The 26,463-nt window shown below is 41.1% G+C and overlaps 1 protein-coding gene across 3 annotated transcripts in view; it reads left to right on the forward strand.

The window, feature by feature from the left end:
* Window positions 1-14,328, forward strand: part of Xkr9 (X-linked Kx blood group related 9) — a 33,493-nt gene extending 19,165 nt beyond the window's left edge. For 2 of the 3 annotated variants that reach the window (XM_006495548.3, XM_006495547.3), the window contains one exon: window positions 12,853-14,328. In XM_006495548.3, coding sequence (XP_006495611.1) covers window positions 12,853-13,481 — 629 coding nt within the window. In that variant the 3' untranslated portion in view covers window positions 13,482-14,328. The remainder of the gene's footprint in view (window positions 1-12,852) is intronic. The other variant, NM_001011873.2, reaches the window with a different exon arrangement.
* The last annotated feature ends 12,135 nt before the right edge of the window (window positions 14,329-26,463 follow it).

Below are 26,463 nucleotides of genomic sequence, written 5' to 3' on the forward strand. Positions count from 1 at the left end.
AAGACAAAAATCAGTACAAAAATCAGTACCCTTCATATAGACAACAAAGAACTCTCAGAGAAAGAAATTAAAGAAAAATATCCCATTTATAATAGCTCAAAGAAATAAAGTACCTAGGAATAAACCTAATCAAGGAAGAGGAAAACTTATAATGAAACCTTTGAGACTACAAAACAACAAACAAAACAACAGCAACAACAACAACCTAAAACCTCCCACCAACAACAGAAAAGATACTAGATGATGGATTGTAGTAATAAAGTGAGAGAACACGGCTGAAGTTATTACAATACCTGGTCTCAAATTATACTATAAAGCTGTATTGATAAAGACAGCCCTATCCTGCCATAAAAGCAGGCAGGTTAGACCAAGTGAACAGAATAGAGCATCTGGAAAGAAACCAATAAGCTATGGCTGCCCAATTTTCAACAAAGGTGTCTAAAACATGCATTAGGAAACAACAGTCTATCCAAGAAATGGTACTGGCTTGGCCTAACTATATTCCCCCAAAGCCATAGCTATTTAACCAAACCCCCAATACCAGCCACGAGAAGCCCTCTTTACAGTAGTCTGTTAGGGGGAATCAAGAGATTACCCAAACAATATAGGTATTGCTGTTGTCCTTAGCTATCTCCCAGAGGTAAAAGTTAATGCTCTATTGCTGAAGACACCACATATTTTAGACAAAAAACCAGGAGGACCTAGGCTGGATCTTACTTGAAAGCTTCCCAGTCCCACAAGAATTAGCTTTCATAGTACTAGAACTTGTTATGAAAGTTTCCAAGTGAGAAAAGCAATCAATGATCCTACCCAGCTGTAACACCTATGAACCACAATAACTAGGATGGCAGGCAAGATCCTGAGATGCAGTCATGATATCATGGTGGTAACCAACAGTTCTTTAATTGAACTTAAGGCTAGCTTAACAGAAGAAAATCATGTGTTTCTACCTAATTAACTATATAGGACCAGTGAGTTCAGGGACTTTTGATGACTACTGCCACATTACTAAGACATCGTAATTCCTAACAATGTTTAATATTTATCTGGTGGTAGCCCAGCCTCTTCTGGGAAAGGTGCATGAGTGTAATGCAGATGGTCCTCCTTATGGCAAAGACCTGGGGAGATATTCACGCAGAATCTCTTGGCCTTTCCTGAGGGAAAGCTTCATTTGCTTTTGCCTTGCATTTGCATTTTGGGTTTTGCTATGGGCAGTTTTTACTTTCACTTTGTCTGTGACAGACATTTCCCCAGAATTAGAAAAAGAAAGCTTGGGACAAACTCTTGTTTGTCTCTGAGGATTGTGGGAACAGAACAGATCACTACTCCTGTTTGATAATAATGATGATTTAGTGGAGTCAACACCAGGGCCTGGCCTGGGCACATCTGCTGACGTTCAGATGTTCTCTCCTGATGGGAACTTGGTTCTGACAATGGTCTGCCCACCAACTGTTCTGAACACCAGAAAATCTAGTGTGAGATGTGTTTCTTATCAATGACAGGAAAGTTTTACCCACAACACCTCACTCATATGACTGTCTAAACAAAACCTAAAGAAGTATAACACCAACAGACAAGGGGGAAATCTCAGAGGGTCCATCCATAACAAAGAACGACAAGCGACTAAGGAATTCTGAGACTGGAAAAAATAGTCTTTCCTAGGGATGAGCCCCCTACTTGGTTATCTAACACCAAATGGGCAGTCCTGAATTCATATACATATAAGCAATACTAAATGGACAGGTTGTATTTATATATTTAGGTGTGTGTGTGTGTGTGTGTGTGTTTGTAACAGTAATGGTTAAAGAGAAAAAGTGACGATTTTACAAGAGAATAAGGCACAGGATATATGGAGGTGTTGGAGGGAGAAAAGAAAAGCAGAAAATGATATATTTTTTATTAAAAAGTAAATTTACAAAAAAATTAATAAGAAGAAATGGTGCAACAAAATCGCATATTCACCCATAGAAGAATGAAATTAAATCCATATCTTTTACCTTGTACAGAAAAATTAATTCAATGTGGAGCAAAGACAGTAACGTAAAACCTGAAATGTTGAAACTGCTAGAGGGAAATGGGATGGCAAAGGCAAGAACTTTCTGAACAGAACTCGGCAGCACAGGAACTGGCCTCACAACCAACACATAGACCTACACAGCAAAAGAAACTGTCTACAGAGTAAACAGCCCACAGATTGGGAAAAAAAAAACTTTAACTGCTATTCTTCAGACAAAGGGCTAATATACAGAATTTACAAAGAGCTGTCAAAGTTATAGACCGATTTTTCAGTTTCTGTTAGCAAAATGGGCTCATAGAATTGACAAACAGGTATCAACAAATCAAGCACAGATTTCCACTATGTATTTTATTGCTATTGTTGTTTGGTTGGTTTGAGGTAGGGTTTTTCTGTGTAACCCTGGTTGTCCTGGAACTTGCTCTGTGTGTTCTATTGCTGAAGACGCCATACACTTTAGACATAAGATCAGGAGGACCTAGAATGGATCTGCTTGCCTCTGCTTCCTAAGAGTTGCATTTAAAGGTACGTGACATAGTGTTTGGCTTCCAGTAAGTATCTTAGAAGGTAGTCAACATTCTTAGCCATCAGGGAAATTTAAGTTAAAACAACTTGATAGTTTATCTCTCCGAAGTCAAGTGGATATCACAAATGCTGATGAGAAGATGGTAAAAAGAGGTACACTCTAGGAGAAACCAATATAGAGGTAGCTAAGAAAATTAAAAACAGACACATCATATGACTCAGTTATACCACACCCAGTCATATAACCAAAGAACTCCATATCCTAACAGGGAGATACTGACCCTGCCATGCTTATTATTACTCTATTATGAAGGGAATTGATCCAAACTAGGTGTTCATCCACAGATGAATAGCTAATGAAAGTGTGGTATGTATATACTATGGAATTTTACTTATTCATACATAAAATGAAATTATGAAATTTGCAGGAAAGTGGATGAATCTTGGAAGTATGATATTAAATGACATGACCCGAACTCAGTTAGACAAAACCACATGCTCCCTCCTACACAGGTTCTACCTCGTAAGGTTGCACAGATGTATATAGGTGGACATACATGGACCAGAGCATAAAAACCTGGAAAAGAGACCAACAAAGTTATTAAAAAGCAGATGAGGTGCTATGTCACGGAGTGTTTGTGAACCCCCAAAGACCACCAAGGAGCCATTTCCAGTGTTATAGTGAAAGACTCCGAAAGAAGCCCCTCGCTCAGGCCTCAGGACAATAATGGACACCCAAGAACTCACGATAGACTGAGCTTGTTGCAAACCACATGAGGCTTTATTTGGGGAAAGTCAGAGCTCTGGGGATGCCTCATATCCCACGCAGGGGTAGAGGAATCGACCTCAAGGGGAAAGAGGTCCCGGTTTTTATAGGTCCTCAAGGGGGAAAGGAGAAGGGGGAGAGTAGGGGATTTCCAGATCTAAACAACGTCTATTCTCAAGAAATGGGTATGGGAGGGGTACAAGGAAAGAGTCTGGTGCAGGTGTAGCAACTCAGGATTGGCCGGGCTGTGGTTGCTGGGAAGATTTTCTGACTCTTTCTCAGCAACCAATATCACATACACCTGGCAATGGGCTTCATCAGTGGGCACACACATGGGTCAAGGAACGGTCAAAACACAGGTTCCAGGAGTGGCCAGAGCATTGTGCACCTCTATTTTTCTAAATCAGTGAAGCTAGTTCTGCTAACACTGACAATATCTTGCCAATTTCAGGGCTTCTGTGTCCCTTTACATTCTGTCAGGATCTTTCATTACCAAGCTTTATTACAAGCTTGGGCTTGGACTCTCCTCCAACCCAACCCTGACACAACAGGAAAGGGAGGGAAGACGGAACAGCCTTGAACCCTAAGCAGGGCAAGGTTTTATAGGGGATGGGAGTAAGTGAGGGGGAGTCTATCTTGGCAAGTATCTAACTCAATGTCTATTGTATTTGTTCTCCCTTCTAAGAAGCACTGAAGCACCCACATTTTGGTCTTCCTTCTTCTTATGCTTCATATGGTCTGCAAATTGAATCTTGGGTATTCTGAACGTTGGGCTAATATCCACTTATCAGTGAGTAAATACCATGTATGTTCTTTTGTGGCTGAGTTACCTCACTCAGGATGATATTTTCAAGTTCCATCCATTTGCCTATGAATTTCATGAAGTCATTGTTTTAAATAGCTGAGTACTATTCCATCGTGTAAATGTATCACATCTTCTGTATCCATTCTTCTGTTGAGGGACATCTGGGTTGTTTCCAGCTTCTGTCTATTATAAATATGGATGCTATGAACATAGTAGAGTATGTGTCCTCATTACATGTTGGAGAATCTTCTGGATATATGCCCAGGAGTGGTATAGCTGGGTCCTTAGGTAGTAGCACTCTGTCCAATTTTCTGAGGAACCACCAGACCGATTTCCAGAGTGGTTGAACCTGCTTGCAATCCCACCATCAGTGAAGGAGTGTTCCTCTTTCTCCATATCCTCACCAGCATCTGTTGTCACCTGAGTTTTTTATCTTAGCCATTCTGACTGGTATGAGGTGGAATCTCAGGGTTGCTTTGATTTGCATTTCCCTGATAACTAAGGATGTTGAACATTTCTTTAGGTGCTTCTCAGCCATTCAGTATTCCTCAGTTGAGAATTCTTTGTTTAGCTCTGTCCCCCATTTTCAAAATAGGGTTATTTGGTTCTCTGGAGTCTAACTTCTTGAGTTCTTTGTATATATTGGATATAGGCTTCTATTGGATGCAAGATTTGTAAAGATCTTTTCCCAATCTATTGCTTGCTATTTTGTCCGATTGACAGTGTCTTTCGCCTTATAGAAGCTTTGCAGTTTTATGAGGTTCCATTTGTTGATTCTTGATCTTAGAGCATAAGCCATTGCTGTTCTGTGAAGGAACTTTTCCTCTGTGCCCATGTGTTCAAGGCTCTTCCCCACTTTCTCCTCTATAAGTTTCAATGTCTCTGGTTTTATGTGGAGCTCCTTGATCCACTTGGACTTGAGATTTGTTCAGGGATATAACGATGGATCAATTTACATTTTTCTATATGTTCACCACCATTTGAACCCACACCATTTGTTGAAAATGCTGTCTTTTTTTTTCACCCCCCCCCCCCCACTGGATGGTTTTAACTCCTTTGTCAAAGATCAAGTGACCATATTTGTGTTGGTTCATTTCTGGGTCTTCAATTCTATTCCATGGATATAACTGCCTGTCACTATAACCATACCATGCAGTTTTTACCACTATTGCTCTGTAGTACAGCTTGCAGTCAGGAACAGTTATTTCCCCAGAAGATCTTTTATTGTCGAGAATAGTTTTCGCTATGCTGGGGTTTTTGTTTTTCCAAATGAATTTGTGAATTGCTCTTTCTAATTCTATGAAGGATTGAGTTGGAATTTTGATGGGGATTTTGTGAATCTGTAGAATGTTTTCGGCAAGATGGCTATTTTTACTATATAAACCCTGCCAATCCACGAGCATGGGAGACGTTTCCATCTTCTGAGATCTTCTTCAATTTCTTTCTTCAGAGACTTGAAGTTCTTGTCATACAGATGTTTCACTTGTTTGGTTAGAGTCATACCAACGTATTTTATATTAGTTGTGACTATTGTGAAGGGTGTCCTTTCCCTAATTTCTTTATCAGCCTATTTATCCTTTGAGTAGAGAAAGGCTACCAATTTGTTTGAGTTAATTTTATATCTGGCCACTTTGCTGAAGTTGTTTATCAACTGTAGGAGTTCTCTGGTGGAATTTTTGGGGTCACTTATAAATACTATCATATCATCTGCATGGTATTTTGACTTCTTCCTTTCCAATTTGTATATTTTTAACCTCCTTTTGTTGTCTAATTGCTCTAGCCAGAACTTCAAGTACTATATTGATTAAACAGGGAGAGAGAAGGAATCCTTGTCTAGTCCCTGATTTTAGTGGGATTGCTTCAAGTTTCTCTCCATTTACTTTGATATTGGCTACTTGTTTGTTGTATATTGCTTTTACTATGTTTAGGTATGAGCCTTGAATTCCTGATCTTTCCAAGGCTTTTTTTTTCTTTTTTCAAATTTATTTATTTATTTTTTTATACTTTTTATTAGGTATTTTCCTCATTTATATTTCCAATGCTATCCCAAAAGTCCCCCATACCCTCCCACCCACTCCCCTACCCACCCACTCCCACTTTTTGGCCCTGGCATTCCCCTGTACTGGGGCATATAAAGTTTGGAAGTCCAATGGGCCTCTCTTTCCAGTGATGGCCGATTAGGCCATCTTTTGATACATATGCAGCTAGAGTCAAGAGCTCCGGGGTACTGGTTAGTTCATAATGTTGTTCTACCTATAGGGTTGCAGATCCCTTTAGCTCCTTGGGTACTTTCTCTAGCTCCTCCATTGGGGGCCCTGTAATCCATCCAATAGCTGACTGTGATCATCCACTTCTGTGTTTGCTAGGCCCCGTTTCCAAGACTTTTTGTTTGTTTGTTTGTTTTTCTTTTTCTTTTTTCTTGTCTTTTTTTTTTTTTTTTTTTTTTTTGGTTTTTCTCAAACTCAGAAATCTGCCTGCCTCTGACTCCCAAGTGCTGGGAATATAGGAGTGCGCCACCTCGCCTGACTTTCCAAGACTTTTAACATGAAAGGGTGTTGAATTTTGTCAAATGCTTTTTCAGCATTTAATGAAATGATAATGTGGTTTTTTTTTTTCCTTTGAGTTTGTTTATGTAGTGTATTACGTTGATGGATTTCTGTAAATTGAACCATCACTGCATCCTTAAGACAAAGCCTACTTGATTGTGGTGAATGATTGTTTTGATGTGTTCTTGGATTCAGTTTGTAAGAATTTTATTGAGTATTTTTGCACTCATATTCATAAGGGAAAGTGGTCTGAAGTTCTCTTTCTTTGTTGGATCTTTGTGAGGTTTGTTATCAGTGTAACTGTGGCTTCATAGAATTGGGTAGTGATCCTTCAGTTTCTATTTTGTTGACTAGTTTGAGAGCATTGGTATTAGGTCTTCTTTGAAGGTCTGATAGAATTCTCCACTAAACCCATCTGGTCCTGGGATTTTTTTTTTTTTTTTGGTTGGAAGACTTTTAATGATTGCTTATATTTCTATAGGGGTTATGGGACTGTTTAGATGGCTTATCCGATTCTGATTTAACTTAGGTATTTGTTATCTGTCTAGAAAATTGTCCATTTCATCCAGACTTTCCAGTTTTGTTAAGTATAGGCTTTTATAGTAGGATCTGATACTTTTTTTAGTTTCTTCAACTTGTGTTGTTATATATCCATTTTCCTTTCTGATTTTGTTAATTTGGATACTGTCTCTGTGCCCTCTGGTTAGTCTGGCTAAGGGTTTATTTATCTTGTTGATTTTCTCAAAGAATCAGCTCCTGGTTTTGTTGATTCTTTGATTCTTTTTGTTTCTACTCGGTTGATTTCATCCCTGAGTTTGATTATTTCCTGCCGTCTACTCCTCTTGGGTGCATTTGCTTCTTTTTGTTTTAGAGCTTTCAGGTGTGATGTTAAGTTGCTAGCGTATGCTCTCTTCAGTTTCAAAAAAGAGGCATTCAGAGCTATGAGTTTTCCTCTAAGCACTGCTTTCATTGTGTCCCATAAGTTTGGGTATGTTGTACCTTTGTTTTCATTAAACTCTAAAAAGTCTTTAATTTCTTTCTTTATTTCTTCCTTTATTAAGTCATCTTTGAGTACGGCATGGTTCAGCTCCATGTGCAAGTGGGCTTTCTGTTGTTTTTGTTGCTATTGAAGACCAGCCTTAGTCCATGGTGATTTGATAGGGTGCATGGGATTATTTCAGTCATCTTGTATCTGTTGAGGCCTGTTTTGTGACTGATTAAATAGTCAATTTCGGAAAAGGTACCATGAGGTGTCTCTGACTGTGGCTTGTCCCTCCTGTTCTCACAGGTGCATTGGCACTCCCGGGAGGCTAGTTCTCTCCTGGCGGTATTTGGGAATGTTAGCACTGTGGCACAGGATCAGCTCCGGGCACAGAGGGAAATTGGAACACTCCTGTGCCAGGCTCCTCCTCAGTTCCTGTGTCCTGAGGATTCTAGGCAGGTACCTCTGAACAGAAGCGGTGGTCTTACCTGTGCTCACAGGCTTGTCCACACTCCTGGGAGGCTAGTCCTTTTCTGGCAGTATTTGGGTGTGTAGTGCTGTAGCACAGGAATCAGTCAATCTTAGTTATTTTTGAGTTAATATCTTTAATCTTGATATCAATTCCTGTATTTTCCGGACATCCATGTGGGAGGAGTGGTGGATCTCTTGAAATATGTGTAGTCTCATTTCTTCTGTCATATGGGTTGGTAATCTGCTATTTTCTACCACCTGCCCTAATGTTTGGACATGAGCAAGTTTCTAGTCCAGATTATGTCATCTTTTGAATATTCAGGGTGATCATGGAGTATAGAATCTTTTAGATCCAGGGGAGTCAGGGGCAAGAGGCAGTGGGACAGGTTGCTTCATCTGAAACTGGATCTTTGTTTTTTTTTTTTTTTTTTTTTTTCTTTTTCTGCTATCTCAAGTAGTGAACGATGGCCAGCTTTTTAGGCCCCCATAGAGCCCTTAGTAAGGAGAGGATTTTTTTTTCTTGATATTCTTTTCTTCTGTCATCAGAAGGCCTTTCTCCCTATAAACAGCCCCATGGATGTGAGTGGTAGTAAAGACATACTGGCTATCAGTGTCTCTGGTCTTTTTTTTTTTTCCCCTAGCACTTTGGTTAGAGCTATTAGGTCAGTTTTTTGGGCTGACATTCTTGTCAGGAGTGGCTCTGCCCAAATGACACTTGGTGTTTGAACACTGTCCCAGCATACCTCTGTTCATACTGAATGAGGCTGTCTGAAAATCTGGTCTAGTCCCATGGATGTGGACCTAACTGTCCAAGCAGTCATGTAGTGGTCCTTTGATGTCTGGGTTAGGCAGCAGACTAGCTGAGCTTAGGGCATCTGGAGCCTGAAAGGGGGCTTTAAGAGGAGAGACTGGTAATGAGTCATTTTGGTATTGGCTATGGTCAGGCTTTGGCTCAGTGACAGTTTCTTAGCATCCTTAAGCAGGAGGCTGTAGCTTTGTTGATGTGTTAACAGAGGGTTCTGCTTCTGGCAACGGGGTCCAATGTCTTTGACAGGGAGGCCATTGGCTGGTGCCAGGGCCCCGATCTCTCATCCATGAGGAGATGGAAAAACTAGTCACTTTTGGCGACCCCAAAGCTGGTGTAGAAATTTTTTTCAGGCCCCTGGATCTAGGGAGGTCACCTGTGGTTGACAGAATAGGGCTTTTTTTTTTTTAGACATTTTTGTTTGGTTTATGTTGTTACCAGGAGGTCATTTGTAAACTGTAAGTTTTATTAGCCCTAAGGAAGCTAGTGTGTTTTTTCTCTATTTTCAGCATCATCCTGGGCATCTTTTAAGGCCAAGGTTTGAATAGGCTCCCCTTACCCCTGGGGCATTTTCTGACCCAGTGGATGCTGCATCTTCATCCTCCTCCTCCTCCTCTTCTTCCCTTTTATAATAAGTGCATTGTTCTTTTTCTAAGTGGGGGTGTTTTTGGTCCTTAGGGCCCCTCTTATCTTTTTTTGTAGAAGTCATTTGTGTTAGACGTGCCCTCTACTGGTAGGCCATGGGCCCAGCACCAGAGCCCTGAGTATTGGTTTCTAGAAGCCATTTGTTTCAGCCATCTGTTAGAGTCTTTTGGTTTGGCTATGGCTGCTAACAGAATCTTTGTCGGATCATGAGTCTGTTTCTTTTGCTCTTCTACCTGTCTTTTTTTCCCTATTTTTCTGTCTTTATTAAACACTTTTTTTTTGGTCATTATCTTTTAAATTCCAGTTTCTTGTTCTTGAACCCTTTGGAGTTTCCTGATATCTGGGGTTGTCTAGTTAATAAAGGCTAGAACTATTGCTCTTTTGCATTGTCTTTGGCCAAATTAGTGGCTGTCTTTCAGCTGCTTTGACATCTGCCAACAGAACCTGGCAGATTAAGAGTCTCTCTATCTTTAGTGGTGTTCAAGTCCCAATCTGGGTGGATTAAGAAAAGCTAGTATCAATAGCTGCTTGGTGAGTTCCTCTGTGGGACCAGGAACCAGTTTCCTGGCCTCTTTCCTGGCCTCTGTCTGTGGTGAGGAGAACTACAAGGGTTCTTCGAAATCATCTTAAGTGGGGTGAAGAGGACTATCTCTAAGAAATTAAATCTTGAGGGTTGTCTGAAAAAGGGGGAGTTGTGAGTTCTCTAGTTACAAAGTCATTAGTGGCAAAGGGCCAATAGTGATGAGGTTGGTTTCTTTGATCACTGATTGGCCCAGCTGCATGAAAGAGCAGGATGACAGACTCAGGCTCCAAAGTCCAATTTTATCTATATTTCAATCTTTGGGCAGAGGGTGTGGAGGGTGGGCAGAGCCTGGAAGAATTTAGTCTGAAGTCCTCCTGGGTTGTCTGTCATCTTAACATAGTATACCATCTTGTTTATTCTAGCTCTGGGTAGTGGCTGCACTGAGTACCCTAAGGCACATGGAAAAGGAGTGCTTGTTGCTTCTCAGTTTGCTAAGCATGGCAGGATGGTGTCAGTGGAGACCCTCTCCTCACAACTCAGAGGCTACATCTGTTCAGATATGGAGAAGGGCAGCCATTCACTGAGCAAAATGAGTCTGTTCTAAGCTCCAGCAGGGAACATCTGCCCACCCAGGACCTCTCCTGCCCTGCTGTCTGGGAACTCATCTCTCCACTCAGCATGGGAAGTAGATGGGAAGTAGGCTATGAGCATCAGCTTTCTCACTTAAGGACTAAAGGATTCATAGGCAACCCTTCCACTGAAAACATGGCATTGTATACGATACTTAGAAAGACTTTCCTAAATGCAAAATATCTGAGGTAACATATGGAACTGAGGATGCTCTCAGAAAAATATCTGATGTAATATATGGAAGTGGGAATGCTCTCAGCCTGACTAGAACTAATAAGGCGTTTGTACCCTGAGGGCTTTTCTGAGTCTCACAAACAGGAGTCATCAGTTTTGATGACTTCTCAGAGTGTGGGAGACAGAAATCAAGTGTGAAGGAAGGCAAATGCTAATTACAGGAAGCAAAAATGCTCTAAAAGAAGAAGATATAGTTTCTGAGAGGTTAAAAAAAAATAGCCCCAAGCCAACACAAGCCCTACTGATGTCGTTATGATTAAGTGAACATTGAAGATTTTTGCTAAACACCATTTTGTTTCTCTTTGGGGAGTTGGAGGGAGAGGGCTGGAGGACGGCCATATTTATATGTGCCAAGCTTTCCTTTCTCTGAATGGGAAGTGAGTGAGCAGGTCCACTACAGATAAACTCAGACTGTGCTTTGTGTAGAACTATGACAGCGTGTGTCAAAGGGACAACTAGGGGAGCTCTAAGGGACATCTTCTGGGGGTTACAGCTCACTGTCAAGGGAGCTAAAGCGAGTGACTGCTGGGTTCTTCAAGGACTGTAGAACTTTTAAAACTATGCATATGCATTAATTTGGTGGAGATTAAAGCCAGGCATGGTGGTGTACACTTGTAATCCCAGCACTCAGGAGCTGGAAGCACACAGCTTAACTTGAGTTTAAAACTACCCTGGACTACATAGTGGACTCTGTTTCACAAAACAAAACAAAACAAAACAAAACAAAACAAAACACAGCAAAAACAAAGGAAAGCAAAGCAAAACAAAGCAAAAAACAAAACTAAACAAAACAAAGCCAAGCCCCCCCCCCCAAAAAAAAAACATCCCCCAATATAAAAACACATCACATGGGCAGGAAAGATAGGTTAGCAGTTAAGAGTATTTACTGCTCTTGCACAAGGTTCAGGTTCAGGTTCCAAAAGCCATGCGATGACTCATGATTATCCCTAACTCCAGCTCCAGGAGATCAGTGCCCTCTTCTGACCTCCATGGGCACCAGGCGCATGCAGGCCAGACAGCCATAGATATAACATTGAAAAAAACCAAAAACCCAACACACCAGATAATTTAGGAGAAAGCAGTATTGTAATTAAAGAATAGGAGAAAAGTTAAGTCCAGGTTCTTAGTGTTTTGTGCCAAAATCAAGAGAGGAGAAAGACGTTTGTAAGAAGATTTGTCAAGAAATGACATTGGAAATCTGGCTGTACATGTATAGACCTCAGATACTAAGTACCCGAAAGGACTCATATTCTATATTCTCTGTGACTATTTCTTTCTGTCTTTGCTTCTATTTGCTTCACTTTTTAAACCATCCTCTGCTTTGAGTGAGGTAGTAATGACTTGTATTTTCAGAACAGTAATGAACTTCTGCTGTGTGCTGGTAAAGGTGCCAAATCTATAGAACTTTGTAAATTTTGGAGTCTGTTTGTTCATATGATGTAGAGTCTGTAGGTTCTGAAAAATTATTTTGTTAATGATGTATACTTATGTTAAATTTTCTTTTTATCTGTCTCATAATCCATTAAGCTATCTCCCAGTGAATTAAGTATGGTATAGGGTTAAAGCCAAATAGTGTAGAAAACCAAGACTTACAATTGTAGTGTTTAGCCAAGGTATTATTTATTGAATCTATTCAAGATAATTCTAAAGTAGTATGATACAGTTGATTAGCCTACCAATAAATATTAGTTCCATCACTTTCTAGTTGCACAATAAGAGTCAAGGAATATATTTCTTCAATTTTCCTCAGCTCTACTAATGCAATGTGGGGATATCGAAGAATTAGACATATAAGCTATGGCATGTGTCTACACTGCTACAGCATGCAGGGCACATGCTAGTTTATTGTTACTAATATTACTGTTACCATTTCTAACCTAGTGTGTTTTTTGTTTTTCTTTTGTAGGCATGGTCATCATGGTTTCCTGCTGTGCTATTTCTTGGTCAACTGTTGACTATCAAATAGCTTTAAGAAAATCATTGCCCGATAAAAATCTTCTCCGAGGACTCTGGCCCAAACTCATGTATCTCTTTTACAAGTTGCTTACCTTGTTATCCTGGATGCTGAGTGTTGTACTTCTGCTGTTCGTAGATGTGAGGGTTGCTTTGCTTCTGCTATTATTTCTTTGGATCACAGGCTTCATATGGGCATTTATAAACCATACTCAGTTTTGTAATTCTGTAAGTATGGAGTTCTTATATAGGATTGTGGTTGGATTCATCCTTGTGTTTACATTTTTTAATATCAAGGGGCAGAATACCAAATGCCCAATGTCTTGTTATTATACTGTAAGAGTGCTAGGCACCCTGGGAATCTTGACTGTATTCTGGATCTACCCTCTTTCTATCTTTAACTCTGACTATTTTATCCCTATTAGTGCCACCATAGTTCTTGCTCTTCTCCTTGGGATTATTTTTCTTGGTGTTTATTATGGAAATTTTCACCCAAATAGAAATGTAGAACCACAACTTGATGAAACTGATGGAAAAGCACCTCAGAGAGATTGTAGAATAAGATATTTTCTAATGGACTAACTTGTGAATTCATGAGAAATATTTTATTTTTTTTGTTTCATTGCCTAGTAAAAAAAATGTCTGTCATATGTATGTGTTGTTACTTAGTTTATCACCTCTGTCTGAAATGAGTTATGGCACATGGTGAATGAGAGCATAGTAATATTTTATGGTTTAAAATAATTTCTTCTTTGTGTTGCTGAGGATCAGGCCTGCACATGCTATGTAAATATTCTACCACTGAGTTGCACCCCCAGCCATCTCGCTGGTTCCAAAAGTCTTGAGTGTTGAGATAGTTGCTTTCTGTCTGATAGAGCTGCCATGTTGTTCCTCAAGTGGAATAAACAATGTGGTCCCATAAGGCTCATAGTGAGCTTCTCTGCAGCTTTGCCCTCATTGTTCCTAGGACCGCTGTACCTACTGTGTACAACCGCAAGAGGAAGCAAAGAGTAGAGCATCTTGTTCCCCCTACCCCCCAACTCTCTTCATTCAACACAGGGCTTCTGAGTTGGAACCAGGATGATAAAGGGATGGAGGAATATGAAAACAAATTCTTAGGGTTGGACCTACTGTGCTCTCTCTGTGAACTCCCCAACTGAGAAACAGAAAGCAGAGCCTGAGAAGACTGAAAATTCATTGTTTACTGATTGTACAGTGTTATAGACACATTTTAATGAGTATATAGTAATTTATACATAACAATGGATGTCATTATGTCATACAGGATGGAATGTACTTCAGTCATGTTCACCCTGCTTCCCATCTTGCTCCACTATTAGTCCTGCTGACCCATCTTTCCCAACTAGCTCCCCTCCTTTTATATCTTAGTTTTTATTTTTACAACTCAATGAATTTCAATGTGGTTGTTCCCCCTACCCCCCAACTCTCTTCATTCAACACAGGGCTTCTGAGTTGGAACCAGGATGATAAAGGGATGGAGGAATATGAAAACAAATTCTTAGGGTTGGACCTACTGTGCTCTCTCTGTGAACTCCCCAACTGAGAAACAGAAAGCAGAGCCTGAGAAGACTGAAAATTCATTGTTTACTGATTGTACAGTGTTATAGACACATTTTAATGAGTATATAGTAATTTATACATAACAATGGATGTCATTATGTCATACAGGATGGAATGTACTTCAGTCATGTTCACCCTGCTTCCCATCTTGCTCCACTATTAGTCCTGCTGACCCATCTTTCCCAACTAGCTCCCCTCCTTTTATATCTTAGTTTTTATTTTTACAACTCAATGAATTTCAATGTGGTTGTTTACAAGAGCATTGACAATTTATGTCTTTCCCTTCTCAGCAGCCATTGACTGACTGTAAATCTTTAGTGGGGGGTGGGCCTCTCCACGCTCTCTCCTTCCTCCATAACAGTGCCGATGGGCTCACTTTCCCATACATAGCTTTGAGTTCAAGAATGCAACAGCCATGTAACTCCTGAAAGTCAACATTCTAGACTAACCCCACCTGCAGCTCTTACATTCTTTCTGATCCTTCTTTCAGGCTGGTGCCTGAGTTTTGGAGGGGTGACACCAATGCCCCACGACAGCTGGGCACTCAACAGTCACTCATTCTCAGAACTTGACCAGTTATCTGTCTCCACGGTCACCAGTGAGCACTGCACAAAGAAACTTCTCTGAGGAAAGCTGACCTCAGTGCCAAACTATCAAGATGGGGGTTTAGAAGGCGACCGATGGGCACATCACATCCAATTAGCAAGGCAGCAGTTGTAGCTTCCTCAGGGCCTACGATGTGCCCCAGCCACAGGCTTGTAACTGGGCTTACAAAACCAGCCGCACAATCCCTCTCGTGGAACAGGGATCAAATCTTCTTGATATAATATGTCTTAATTATTATCTCTGACAAGTAGTTTTAACTCAGACGTTTTCCATTAATTTATTTGGTCACTTTACATCTCAATCACAGTCCTCCTCTCCTCCCAGTTCCCCTTCACAAGCTCCTCCCCAGGAGGAAGACCCTGGGTACCAGCCCACCCTGGCACATTAACTCACTGCAGGACTAGGCACATCTCTCCCACTGAGGCCAGACAAGGCAGCCCAGTTAGGGGAACATGATCCACCAGGAGGCAACAGAATCAGGGATAGTCCCTGTTCCAGTTGTTGAGGCACCTGCATGAAGACTAAGCACACATCTGCTTACATATGTGTTGTGTGTGTGTGTGTGTGTGTGTGTGTGTGTGTGTGTGTGTATGCTAGGTCCAGCCCATGTGTGCTCTTTGGTTGGTGGTTCAATCTTTGGGAGACCCCATGGGTCCAGGTTAGTTGACTCCATTGGTCTTCCTGTGGAGTCCCTGTCCCCTCAGGTCCTAATTATTCAATCCTTCCTTCAACTCCTCAGTCTAATGTTTAGCTGTGGGTCTCTGCATCTGTTTCTATTGGTTGCTGGATGGAGCATCTCAGAGGATAATTATGCTAGGATCCTATCTGCAAGCATAACAGAGTATCATTAATAGTGTCAGGGATTGGTTCTTGCCCATGGGATAGGTATCAGGTTGGGCCAGTCAGTGGTTGACCATTCCCTCAGTCTCTGCTCCATCTTTGTTCCTGCACTTCTTATAGGCAGGACAAATTCTGAGTGGGTTGCTATCCTTATTCCTCTACTAGGAGTCCTGTCTGACAACAGGGAGTGGCCTCTCCAGGCTCCATATTCCCCACTGCTAGGAGTCTCAGCTGGAGTTACTCTCATAGACTCCCTGGAGACTCCCCTGTCCCACGTATCTAGAGATGTTTTCTGTTCACTCTCCAGGCCACCTTTCCCCAGCTTTCCCTACACCTGATTCCCAGCCCTGCCCCCATTCCCTTCCCCATCCTCTCTCACACCCAGTTCCCTGTTTCCATCTACATCATATGACTATTTTATTTTCCATTCTGAGTGAGATTGAAGCATCCTCCCTTGGGCCCTCCTTATTATTTAGCTTCTTTGTGTCTATGGATTATAGCATGGTTATCCTGTACTTTATGGCTAATATCCACTTATTTGAGTACATACATGCATGTCCTTTGGGGTCTGGGTTTCTAGTTCTATCCATTTGCATGCAAATTTTATGATGTCCTTGTTTTAATGGCTGAGTAGTATTCCATTGTTTTAGTGAGAAGCACATTTTGGTTCTAGGAGGACTTAGGAGGATGCTTCATGAGGCTGAGTTCCTGAAAGTGTCAAAGTTTTCCCCAGTAAGCTGCCTTGGTCTCAGTTTTCTATTCTCCTCCTTAAGGCTTTGTTGCCATGCTAACTAAAGTCGAAGTTTACGATTGTCTGGACAGCCTTCTGGCCTTGGCACAAAATGGAGGATCTCCTTCACTAGCAGGACTTCCCCTTCTCTGACCTTAACCCACACATGCCTCTACCTACAGCATGTCATGAAACCTTAGACTACAAATTCAGCTTCTTTCTCCTGTAAGAACCTGTTCAGCTAGCACATGAGATTCCCAGAATGCCACTGTATGGTACAGTAGTCATAATTGCATTTGTATTCATTTTAGCATTTTCTGTAATATTTGCTAAACTTATTATAATACTACCTTAAACACCTCATTTAAACTGTTTTTGGTTAATCATTAATTCTCTATGTCCACTATTTAACTCTCATAAAGCCTTGGCGACAGAATACTGAAAAGCCTGCTAGGTTGCTGGCAGATACTAGCAGATCAAGGACCCTTAGGATGCAGTCCTCCTTTAGAGTCTGCAGCTTAGAAAATCAGGAACCACTAGTCAAAAGGATGGGATCTGAGTTGGATCCTGGACCTGGGTGAAACTCGACAAAAGATCATCAGAGAGCCATCAGTCTGGAGGCTTTCAGTAACTACTCTTCTCGATCCCTTAAGAATCAATCCAAAATGAGATTTCAAATCACCTGGACAGGAAAATCACCTCCTGGAAGTTGTTTGTCATAGAAACAAGAAATAGTGCAAACTTACCTACAAATGTGAGTTGCTATCCTGCCGTCTCTGGCCATTGAACACCTCCCCCCGAGGAAGTGCTGCCCATGCACTCAGTGGTCCTGTTGGCCAGGCCAAGCATCCTCCTGGAGGCCGCCTGGCTTTACTGGTAGTAAATGCTTCCTATGTTCTGTGCACTGTTCTATGTGCTCTGAACTCCTTCCCTGGAGATCAAGAAAAGCTAGGAGAGGGCTGGGTGAGGTCCTGGGAACAACACAGGCAGTCCTATTGGAAATCTCAAGTTTTTCACCTCAAGTCCGGTTACCTCCTATTGGGGTCACACAGTCTTTATTTGGTGAGTAGGCTAAGGTTTCTGTGAGAAGCTTAGAGCTGAGACTGTTATACATGTGATTTAAAATTATCAAATTGTTTATTTGACCATAATCTAATTTAACAATTTCTGCCCAAGTGATTTTCAGCCTTGACCTACGATAGAACTGAACAATGCACTTAGCCATAGACTGAAATCAGTGGCTAGATCCTAGTTAGATGCTTTGCCTAGTTTCCCCACCTTAAAGATGAATTTTTAATATTTAATAAACTTATTTTTAATCTGTTTATCTCTTGTTTCCTGTGTCATTCACTTATAGCTTATCCTACTTTAAATTTATTTTAAGATTTTAAAGTACTAAGTTTTAAGTTTTTTCTTGGTAACTCTGTATATATAAAAGGCTTTTTGAAGTTTGGGAAAATAGAGGCTAAAGAGATGGTTCTAGTTGGACACAGTTGGAGATGCCTGGCAGTAAGCCTGATGTCCCAAGTTTCATCTCTAGGACCTAGGTGTGGAAGGAGAGACCCCAAACCTGACAGTCACTCTCATGCTCTCATGTATGCTTCGCATGTGCAAGCGCACACACACTTGTGCACACACACGTGGGTGCATACTAAATGCAATGTAATTTTAAAACCAGATAAAGAGGATAATGACACTAAAGGATACCCACATATGCTTAAATCTTTCACGTTGACTGTAAATATGGATGCGTTCCTCTTAGAACGATGCCTCCCAAGCTTTAGCTGGTATCAGAATTACCTGGACAGCCACTAAAATAGACTGATAGTGTCACCACCAGAGCCCAGTGTGAGGCTTGAGCTTTGAGGTCTGAAGTCTCAGGTGCTGTTGATGCTAGAGAACCAACCCTCTAAGTTCTAAAGAACGGCTGTTAGGCACTACCTTAAACATAACCACTAGAGGGCGACAGAATCACAGAGAAAGTGGGCTGGGCGCCCTGCTTTCCCTTCTGTTTGTTCCCCCTGCTAACTTGTTCCTTCCACAAGTCAGGAGACTATTAAAATTACACACCGATTCTTACATTACTGCCCACTCCCATTGTAGTCTAGAGCAGAGTTTGTGTTTGTGACTGTAAGTGTCAGTGGTAATAGAGGAGCTCTCGGTCTGTCAGTGCCTATTAAAGGCCTATAATAAAGTCAAACATTTGTGCACCTATTTAGTAGTCTTTAAGGGTTAACAGAAACTATTTGCTGTTTCCAAAGATACTCCATTCTGATATTAGATCTATTTTATTGAGAGGAAAATTACATATATGTTGTGTAGTATGTATTGTTTTAAGATTTGTGCCTCTTATTTTGTGAAAATAAAGATGAAACATGTCTTAAAATATTGACTTTTATGTATAGAGAAGCCAAGTGTACAGAGGTTAAATATCACAGAATATTGGGAGCTTGCAATTCTGTTATAGCACTTGGCTAGCAGAAAAGATGAGAGACACCGAACGATGTCTGCCAGAATGTTAAACGTTCATCTTGTCTGTTCTGGGGTAAAATTCTAAGCTATCCTACGGAAGCTGTTACTCTTTTAAAATTCTCTTTTGGTGGATAACATTAAACACTTTTGCTGGGTTATATTGACTATCAACTTGACAGGATCTAGTGTCATCTAGGGGGAAAGTGTCTGGTGCAGGAGAGATCATCCAGGGATGAGTGTCTGGGCATATATGCGGGAGCTCTTCTATAGTACATAGATGGATTGGCGTGGGAAGACTCAGTCTACTTACTGGACAGAGCTAAAAGGAAAAAGCAAACTGACTATCTGTCAGTACTCACCGATCTCTGCTTCCTGACTGTGGGTGTGAGTGAGTGCTGCTTGCTGTTATGCCGCACAGCCTTCTGTGTACAGGTGGGCTGTGCTCTTGGGAGTTATAAGTCAAGATCAACCCTTCCCCTTTGTTATGAGTTTTGTTGCAGCAATGAAACAAGTAACTAATACAACACCCTCTTAACTAGTCACTTGATCAGCGATTACTCTCAATTGTATTCTAGAACTCAACATTTTTATTAACATATATTTGTTGTACTTAACAGTGAGTTTCATTGTGATAATTTATGCATGCGTATGGTGTTTTCAAGCATATTCCCCCCTTACCCTGACTGGTCCTCCTTCCGTGCCTGTAAACCTTACTTTTCTTACCTGGCTCCTCCTACTTTCATATCTTCCCCCCTTCTGTATACACAATTACCTTTATTCCATAATGAGTAGTATGATGAGAAAACAGCGTACTGTGTGCCAACTCTTGCAAATGCCACGGCAATTACTATTACATGATTGTCATTAGCTGTGCTAATTTGGTGGGAATTTTGTCAGTTCTCTTCTCAGGCATAACACAGTAACCCTTGAGGTATGAAGGATTCAGAAGACAGTGGTAATACTCAAATTCTGTAAAAGATGGGAATCCTTCACTTAGAATGGCCTGTGTACTGACTGGTCTCATGCCACGACCATAACCTTGTCCTAGCTCTTATACACCATCTGTTCACAGTAGCTCCCAAACGTTGTCTGGGTTCTTCTGTATGACCACAGGTCCAGCTTCACAATTCTTTCTCTTTTGGGGAGGGGATCCCCCAGCTCTTTCTTCACTGTTTGATTTATAACTTCTTAGTTTGTCCCTCTGCCATGATAGCTGTCTCAGTCAGAGACTCCTGTGGCCAGCATGCTGCCGAAATGCTACTCATTGCTGTCCTGCATGGACACCATCCATTGCTGGTTCTCACATGGTAAGCTGCCAGGGAAGGGCAAGTTTATAAACAAAGAGATAATGACTGCTATTTGAAGGCTTCCCAAGTTGTTGGCCAACCCAGCTTTTGGAGCAGTGGCAATGGCAAAGCCACATGGAACAGGAATCAGAGCGGTCCCGGAATCAAGCTAAGGAAAATGCAGAGATATTCCTTTATACAGGCCTCTTCCAAGACGCAGAGGCAGAGCTGAGCAGCTGTGTGGTTGTATGTTACGTCTTTTTGTAAATTAGCCCAGCCTAAGGTCTAGTGGAGGTAGACTCTCCACCCTGCTCACTTCTGTCACACAACAGGGGAAACTAGGGGTTTTGAGGACCATTGTTTAAAGAAGGCTGCTGTGAGGATATACGTAGCTGGGGGAATGCTGGAACACATTCATGTAATGTTTAGACATGTCTGTACAGCGTTAAATCCATGCAAGCCTTTCATTGAAGGTCAAGCTTCTACGTGCTGTCCTACATCCACGGAGCCAGAAGACCTGACAGTCAGGAAACAGCAACAGAGGGAGCATCATGGCAAGAAAATGCTCTCAGCCTCCAAACTACCTCTTGTCCTGTCCTGTCCTGTCCTGGTCTGCCCTGCCCTGCCCTGCCCTGTCATGCCCTGCTCCGTCTTCTTCGTTCCTTTCCTTTCCTTTCCTTTCCTTTCCTTTCCTTTCCTTTCCTTTCCTTTCCTTTCCTTTCCTTTCCTTTCCTTTCCTCTCCTCTCCTCTCCTCTCCTCTCCTCTCCTCTCCTCTCCTCTCCTCTCCTCTCCTCTCCTCTCCTCTCCTCTCCTGATCCAGTCCAGTTTTATTAGGATTGCTTACAGATGCATGGATGAGGATTTGTATATAGGAGTATGGTCACATTAATGTCTATACCATTGAAGACAATGTTGCTCCTTGCCCCATCAACCATAACTACATATAAACACTCAGGGAGGGGAAAGGTTCCCTCAGGCCCTTCCCAATATGATAGGATGTTGGTAGGCTAGTGTGAGCCCAAGAGTGCACCAGCTTTGTCATGCCTGGAAGTCAGCTTGAACACCAATTTCCATCTTTCCTCTGGTTCTTAGGTTTTTGCTCCTTCTTCTGCCATGTTCCCTAGACCCTGGAGGGGCTAGTGTAGATATCCCATTTATGGCTGAGCATTCAATAGTCATTATCACCACTTTGACCATGTTAACCACTGCAAGAAGCTTCTTTGAGAAAAGCTCTATCAGTCTCTGGTCTATTAATATTTACAGACATGGTCACCGAGCCTCAGCTCAGTTCTAGTTTGACTTCTGTATGTCAGGCAACCAGGGCCTACGGGGTCTCTGGCAATGGGGTTCTAACAACTAGTTATGACGGAAATGCAGAAGCTGCAATAGCCTGGATTGTTTGAGAGCCCAGGACTGCCCTCACCAATGAATTGTAGGGAGGCAGTTCACCCACGACACTGAGATTTTCATTTAATAGCCAAGGCTTCTGGAAACACTTTATCTACCTATGCAGGGCACTTCCATACCAACTTTTTCTAAAAAATAATTTTTATTAGCTTACCAAATACCAGACTATCGGAGACCTTTTATACAAATCCAAAACCCAAGTTTGACTCTTCGAGGTGCAGTGGTTATAGTCATAGCAGTAATAATGATAATCATTATTACAGTCGTGAAAAGCTTCTGAGACACTACATGTGGCAATATTTTGAGAATTCTTAATAGTCCTCCAAATTTTCTATTTTTGAGATTTTTTTCCTTCAATATATAGTATTTTTGAGCATGGTTCTGATACCATGTTATATAGTTACAAAACTTTTGTATGAAATAATAAATGTATGAAAGTGGTAAATAAAATGACAAGTTTAATACATTTGCATAAACATATTAGTTTTTATTGGAATGCTGTATGTGACCTATCTTTCCTGACATATGGAAAATGTAGTATACAGCTACTTCATTTTATTATTTGAGAAATGTTCTCTCTATGTACACTAGGTTGACCTCCAATTCAGAGAGACAAGCCTACCTCTGTTTTCCAAATGCTGAGATTAAAAACATGTGCCACCATGCCTAGCCTATATGACTACTAATAAAGAAAGCAGCTCATAATGAATGAGCTAATGAAGAAAACTTAGATGCCAAGTTAGTTGCTGACACTTGAAGGATTCAAGAATGTTTGTGGTGTATGTATGCATGCAGATACTTATATGCCTACTAGATTTCTTTCAATGTATAGTGATAGAGTTATTTTTATTATATTTTTCCTGGACCATATGTTTCTGGAGTTGTGGTCTCTCTAAGATTATTCACTGGAAAATGATCAACTAGAAAAGTCCAATTTACATTTTATTTTGTGTCTGGTTCTGTGTTTGTAAACTCAAGAATAGTCCTCTTGAGTAAAAGATTATAATTCCACATCCCCCAGTTAACTCTGCATAGTGTATACAGGGTTGCCTATTAGTATTAGAAAGCTTTTTGAATCCCTGTAAAAGTGAAGCTGGGCTCAGTTGGTAATGTACTTGCTTGGCATGCATAAAGCCCCATGTTTAACACCCAACACTATAGAAATGGGTGTAGTGAAACACACCTGTGATCCAGAACTCAAAAGTGGAGAAATGAGGAGAAGTTAGAAATTAACCATGAATACCGGGAGCAAGTCTAGACTACATGAAATTCTCAAAAAAAAAAACAAACAAAAAACAAAAACAAAAACAAAAACAAAAAACAAACAAAAAACAAAACAAAACAAAACAACAACAAAAATGTAATGTGTGTATTTGATTTTGGGATTGCTGTGGTAAAACAGTGACCAAAAACAAATTGAGGGAAAAAAGGGTTTACTTACTGTACTGGCTAGTTTTCTGTCAACTTGACACAAGCTGGGGTTATCACAGAGAAAGGAGCTTCAGTTGAGGAAATGCCTCCACGAGATCCAGCTGTAAGGCATTTTCTCAATTAGTGATTAAGGGGGAAAGACCCCTTGTGGGTGGTGCCATCCCTGGGCTGGTAGTCTTGGTTCTATAAGAGAGCAGGCTGAGCAAGCCAGGGGAAGCAAGCCAGTAAAGAATATCCCTCCATGGCCTCTGCATCAGCTCCTGCTTTCTGACCTGCTTGAGTTCCAGTCCTGACTTCCTTTGGTGATGAACAGCAGTATGGAAGTGTAAGCTGAAAAACCCTTTCCTCCCCAACTTGCCTCTTGGTCATGATGTTTGTGCAGGAATAGAAACCCTGACTAAGACACTTACCTTGCAATTCGTAGTCCTTCACTGAGGGAAGCCAAGACATGCACTCAAAGCAGGAGCTTGAAGCAGAGACCACAGAGGAACACTGCTTCCTGGCTTTCTTCCCCTGGCTTGGGCTTAGCTAGCATTCATTTTTTTTTATTAGATATTTTCTTTATTTACATTTCAAATGTTATCCTTTTTCCTATTTTCTCCTCTAAAAATCCTCTATCCACTCCCCACCCCTTGTTCCCCAACTCACCTACTCCTGCTTCCTGGTCTTGGCATTCCCCTATACTAGGGCATAGAACCTTCACAGGACTAAGGGTCTCTCCTCTCATTGATGACCGACTAGGCCATCCTATGCTACATATGCAACTAGAGCCATGAGTCCCACCATGTGTTTTCTTTGATTGGTGGTTTAGTTCCAGAGAGCTCTGGGGGTACTGGTTAGTTCATATTGTTGTTCCTCCTATGAGGCTGCAAACCCCTTCAGCTTCCTGGGTACTTTCTCTAGACCCTTCATTGGGGACACTGTGTTCAAAACCAGAGACACTGAAACTTATAGAGGAGAAAGTAGGGAAGAGACTCGAAGATATGGGCACAGGGGAAAAATTCCTGAACAGAACAGCAATGCTTGTGCTGTAAGATGAAGAATCGACAAACGGGACTTCATAAAATTGCAAAGCTTCTGTAAGGCAAAGGACACTGTCAATAAGACAAAAAGGCAACCAACAGATTGGGAAAAGATCTTTACCAATCCTAAATCTGATAGAGGGCTAATATCCAATATATACAAAGTACTCAAGAAGTTAGATTCCAGAAAACCAAATAACCCTATTAAAAAATGGGGTACAGAGCTAAGAATTCTCAACTGAGGAATACCTAATGGCTGAGAAGCACCTAAAAAATGTTCAACATCCTTAGCTAGCATTCTTGTGCATCAAAGATATTTTGCTCAGGGATGACACCACCCACAGTAGGCAGGGTTTTCCTACATCAATCAAGAATCCAGCAAGTGCCCCACAGATATTTCCACAGGCTGATATGATGGAGGCAACTCGTCAGCTGAGATTCCCTCTTCTAGGTTTGTGTCAGGTTGACAGCAGTTGTGGCAGGGGCAATGAATTAGTCTAACCGTATGTTAGGGCTGACTATAGTATTCAAGACAGTGTTAGACAGTCTTAATAAATGCTGGTTGCTTAGCTAATAGACCACTACTCCAGAGAATGATTTGTGTTTTCTTGGTGGTTGTTAGATTAAAAACTAGATTTTAAAGACCTGTAGGTGACATAACATTTTGACATTCTTCAGGAATATGAAAATGGCTGTTGTGGTCTGTTCTTTTCCTAAATCAGCTTTATCAGTATGTAAGTCATGCACCGCACAGTTCATCTCTTTAGAATCCTTTGCCTTGACCTATTTTTGAACTTCAGCCATCCCTGAAGTCAATCTGAGAATAATTTTCCACCTCAGAAAGAAACCCTTAGTATTAACTATCAGGTATGAGATGGTAAATTTTACATGCCAGCATAGCCCAGACCATCAGGGACACATGGTCAAACATTATTATTGTTTTTGTGAATATTTTTGGATGACATTAACAATTAACGAATTTGAAACACATCATCTTCCTTCTCTTAATGTGGGCAGATTTCATCTAATCAACTGGGGGAGGGGTTAGGTGGATAGAATATTGATCTGTGTTAGACAAGAAAATATCCTTGCATCCTTGCTCCCTTCAGCGATAGACTGTGATTTCTAAGTGTAAGCCAAACTCACCATTTCTTTCCCAAGTTGCTTTTGGTTATGGTGTCTTTTACGCCAATGAAAAGTGATCCAGGACAGCTGCCATTACACTATTCATAGATGTGCTTGACAACTGTCTATCAGTCTGGTACTATGAAGATTTATATAACATATACCATTACATTCTCTTGTTTGTGAGAATTCAGGGCCATTCAGGCTCCTACTGAATCAGATTATTTTTTTTTTTAATTTGAGATTATCCAGGTGATGTATAATAAAAGATGCCCTGGAAGACTGTGGTGGCTTGAATATGTTTGACCCATGGGAAATGGCACTACTAAGAAGCATGACTTTGTTGGAATAGGTGTGGCCTTTGATCACTGTGGGGGTGGGCTTTTAGAGCCTCCTCCCGGATGCCTGTGGAAGACAGTCTTCTCCTGCCCTTTGGATCAAGATGTAGAACTCTCAGCATCTCTAGCACCATGCCTGCCTGGATGCTGCCATGCTTCCTGCCATGATGATAATGAATTAAACGTCTAAAACTGTAAGCCAGTTCCAAATAAATGCTGTATTTTATAAGAGTTGCCTTGGTCATGGTGTCTTTTCATAGCAATGGAATCTCAAACTAAGACAGACCCAGTTCACAGTTTAGATATTTTTAATATTGTTCTAGAATTCAATTTCTGGAAGTTTTTTGTTTTGTTTTATTTCCCTTTCACAATTAACAACTGGTTAAGGCATTTAAAAAAAAAGATTCAAGATTAGGGTATCTTGGCTCATTTTTAAGTAGACAGATTTGCATCTGGACTAATCAAGCACGTGTCCCCCACATGTAGAGCTCAGCTACCCCTCTGTAGCTCATCTGCAAGACCGACTGGTGATAATAATGTAAGAGGTCAAATGCCAACTTACAAACCTAGCCACTAGGGTATTTCGGATTGGCCTTTGCCAGTTGTGGTTGTTTGGGCAGAGTTATGCTGAGATCTATCTAGCAAGCTGCTACAGTCAGGCTCCTTCCGTCTCATTAAATAATGATATACAAACAAGAAATGCAATGCCCTATAAAACTTTACTA

This window comes from Mus musculus, chromosome 1, assembly GCF_000001635.26.
Source record: "Mus musculus strain C57BL/6J chromosome 1, GRCm38.p6 C57BL/6J".
NCBI classification, from domain to species: domain Eukaryota; kingdom Metazoa; phylum Chordata; class Mammalia; order Rodentia; family Muridae; genus Mus; species Mus musculus.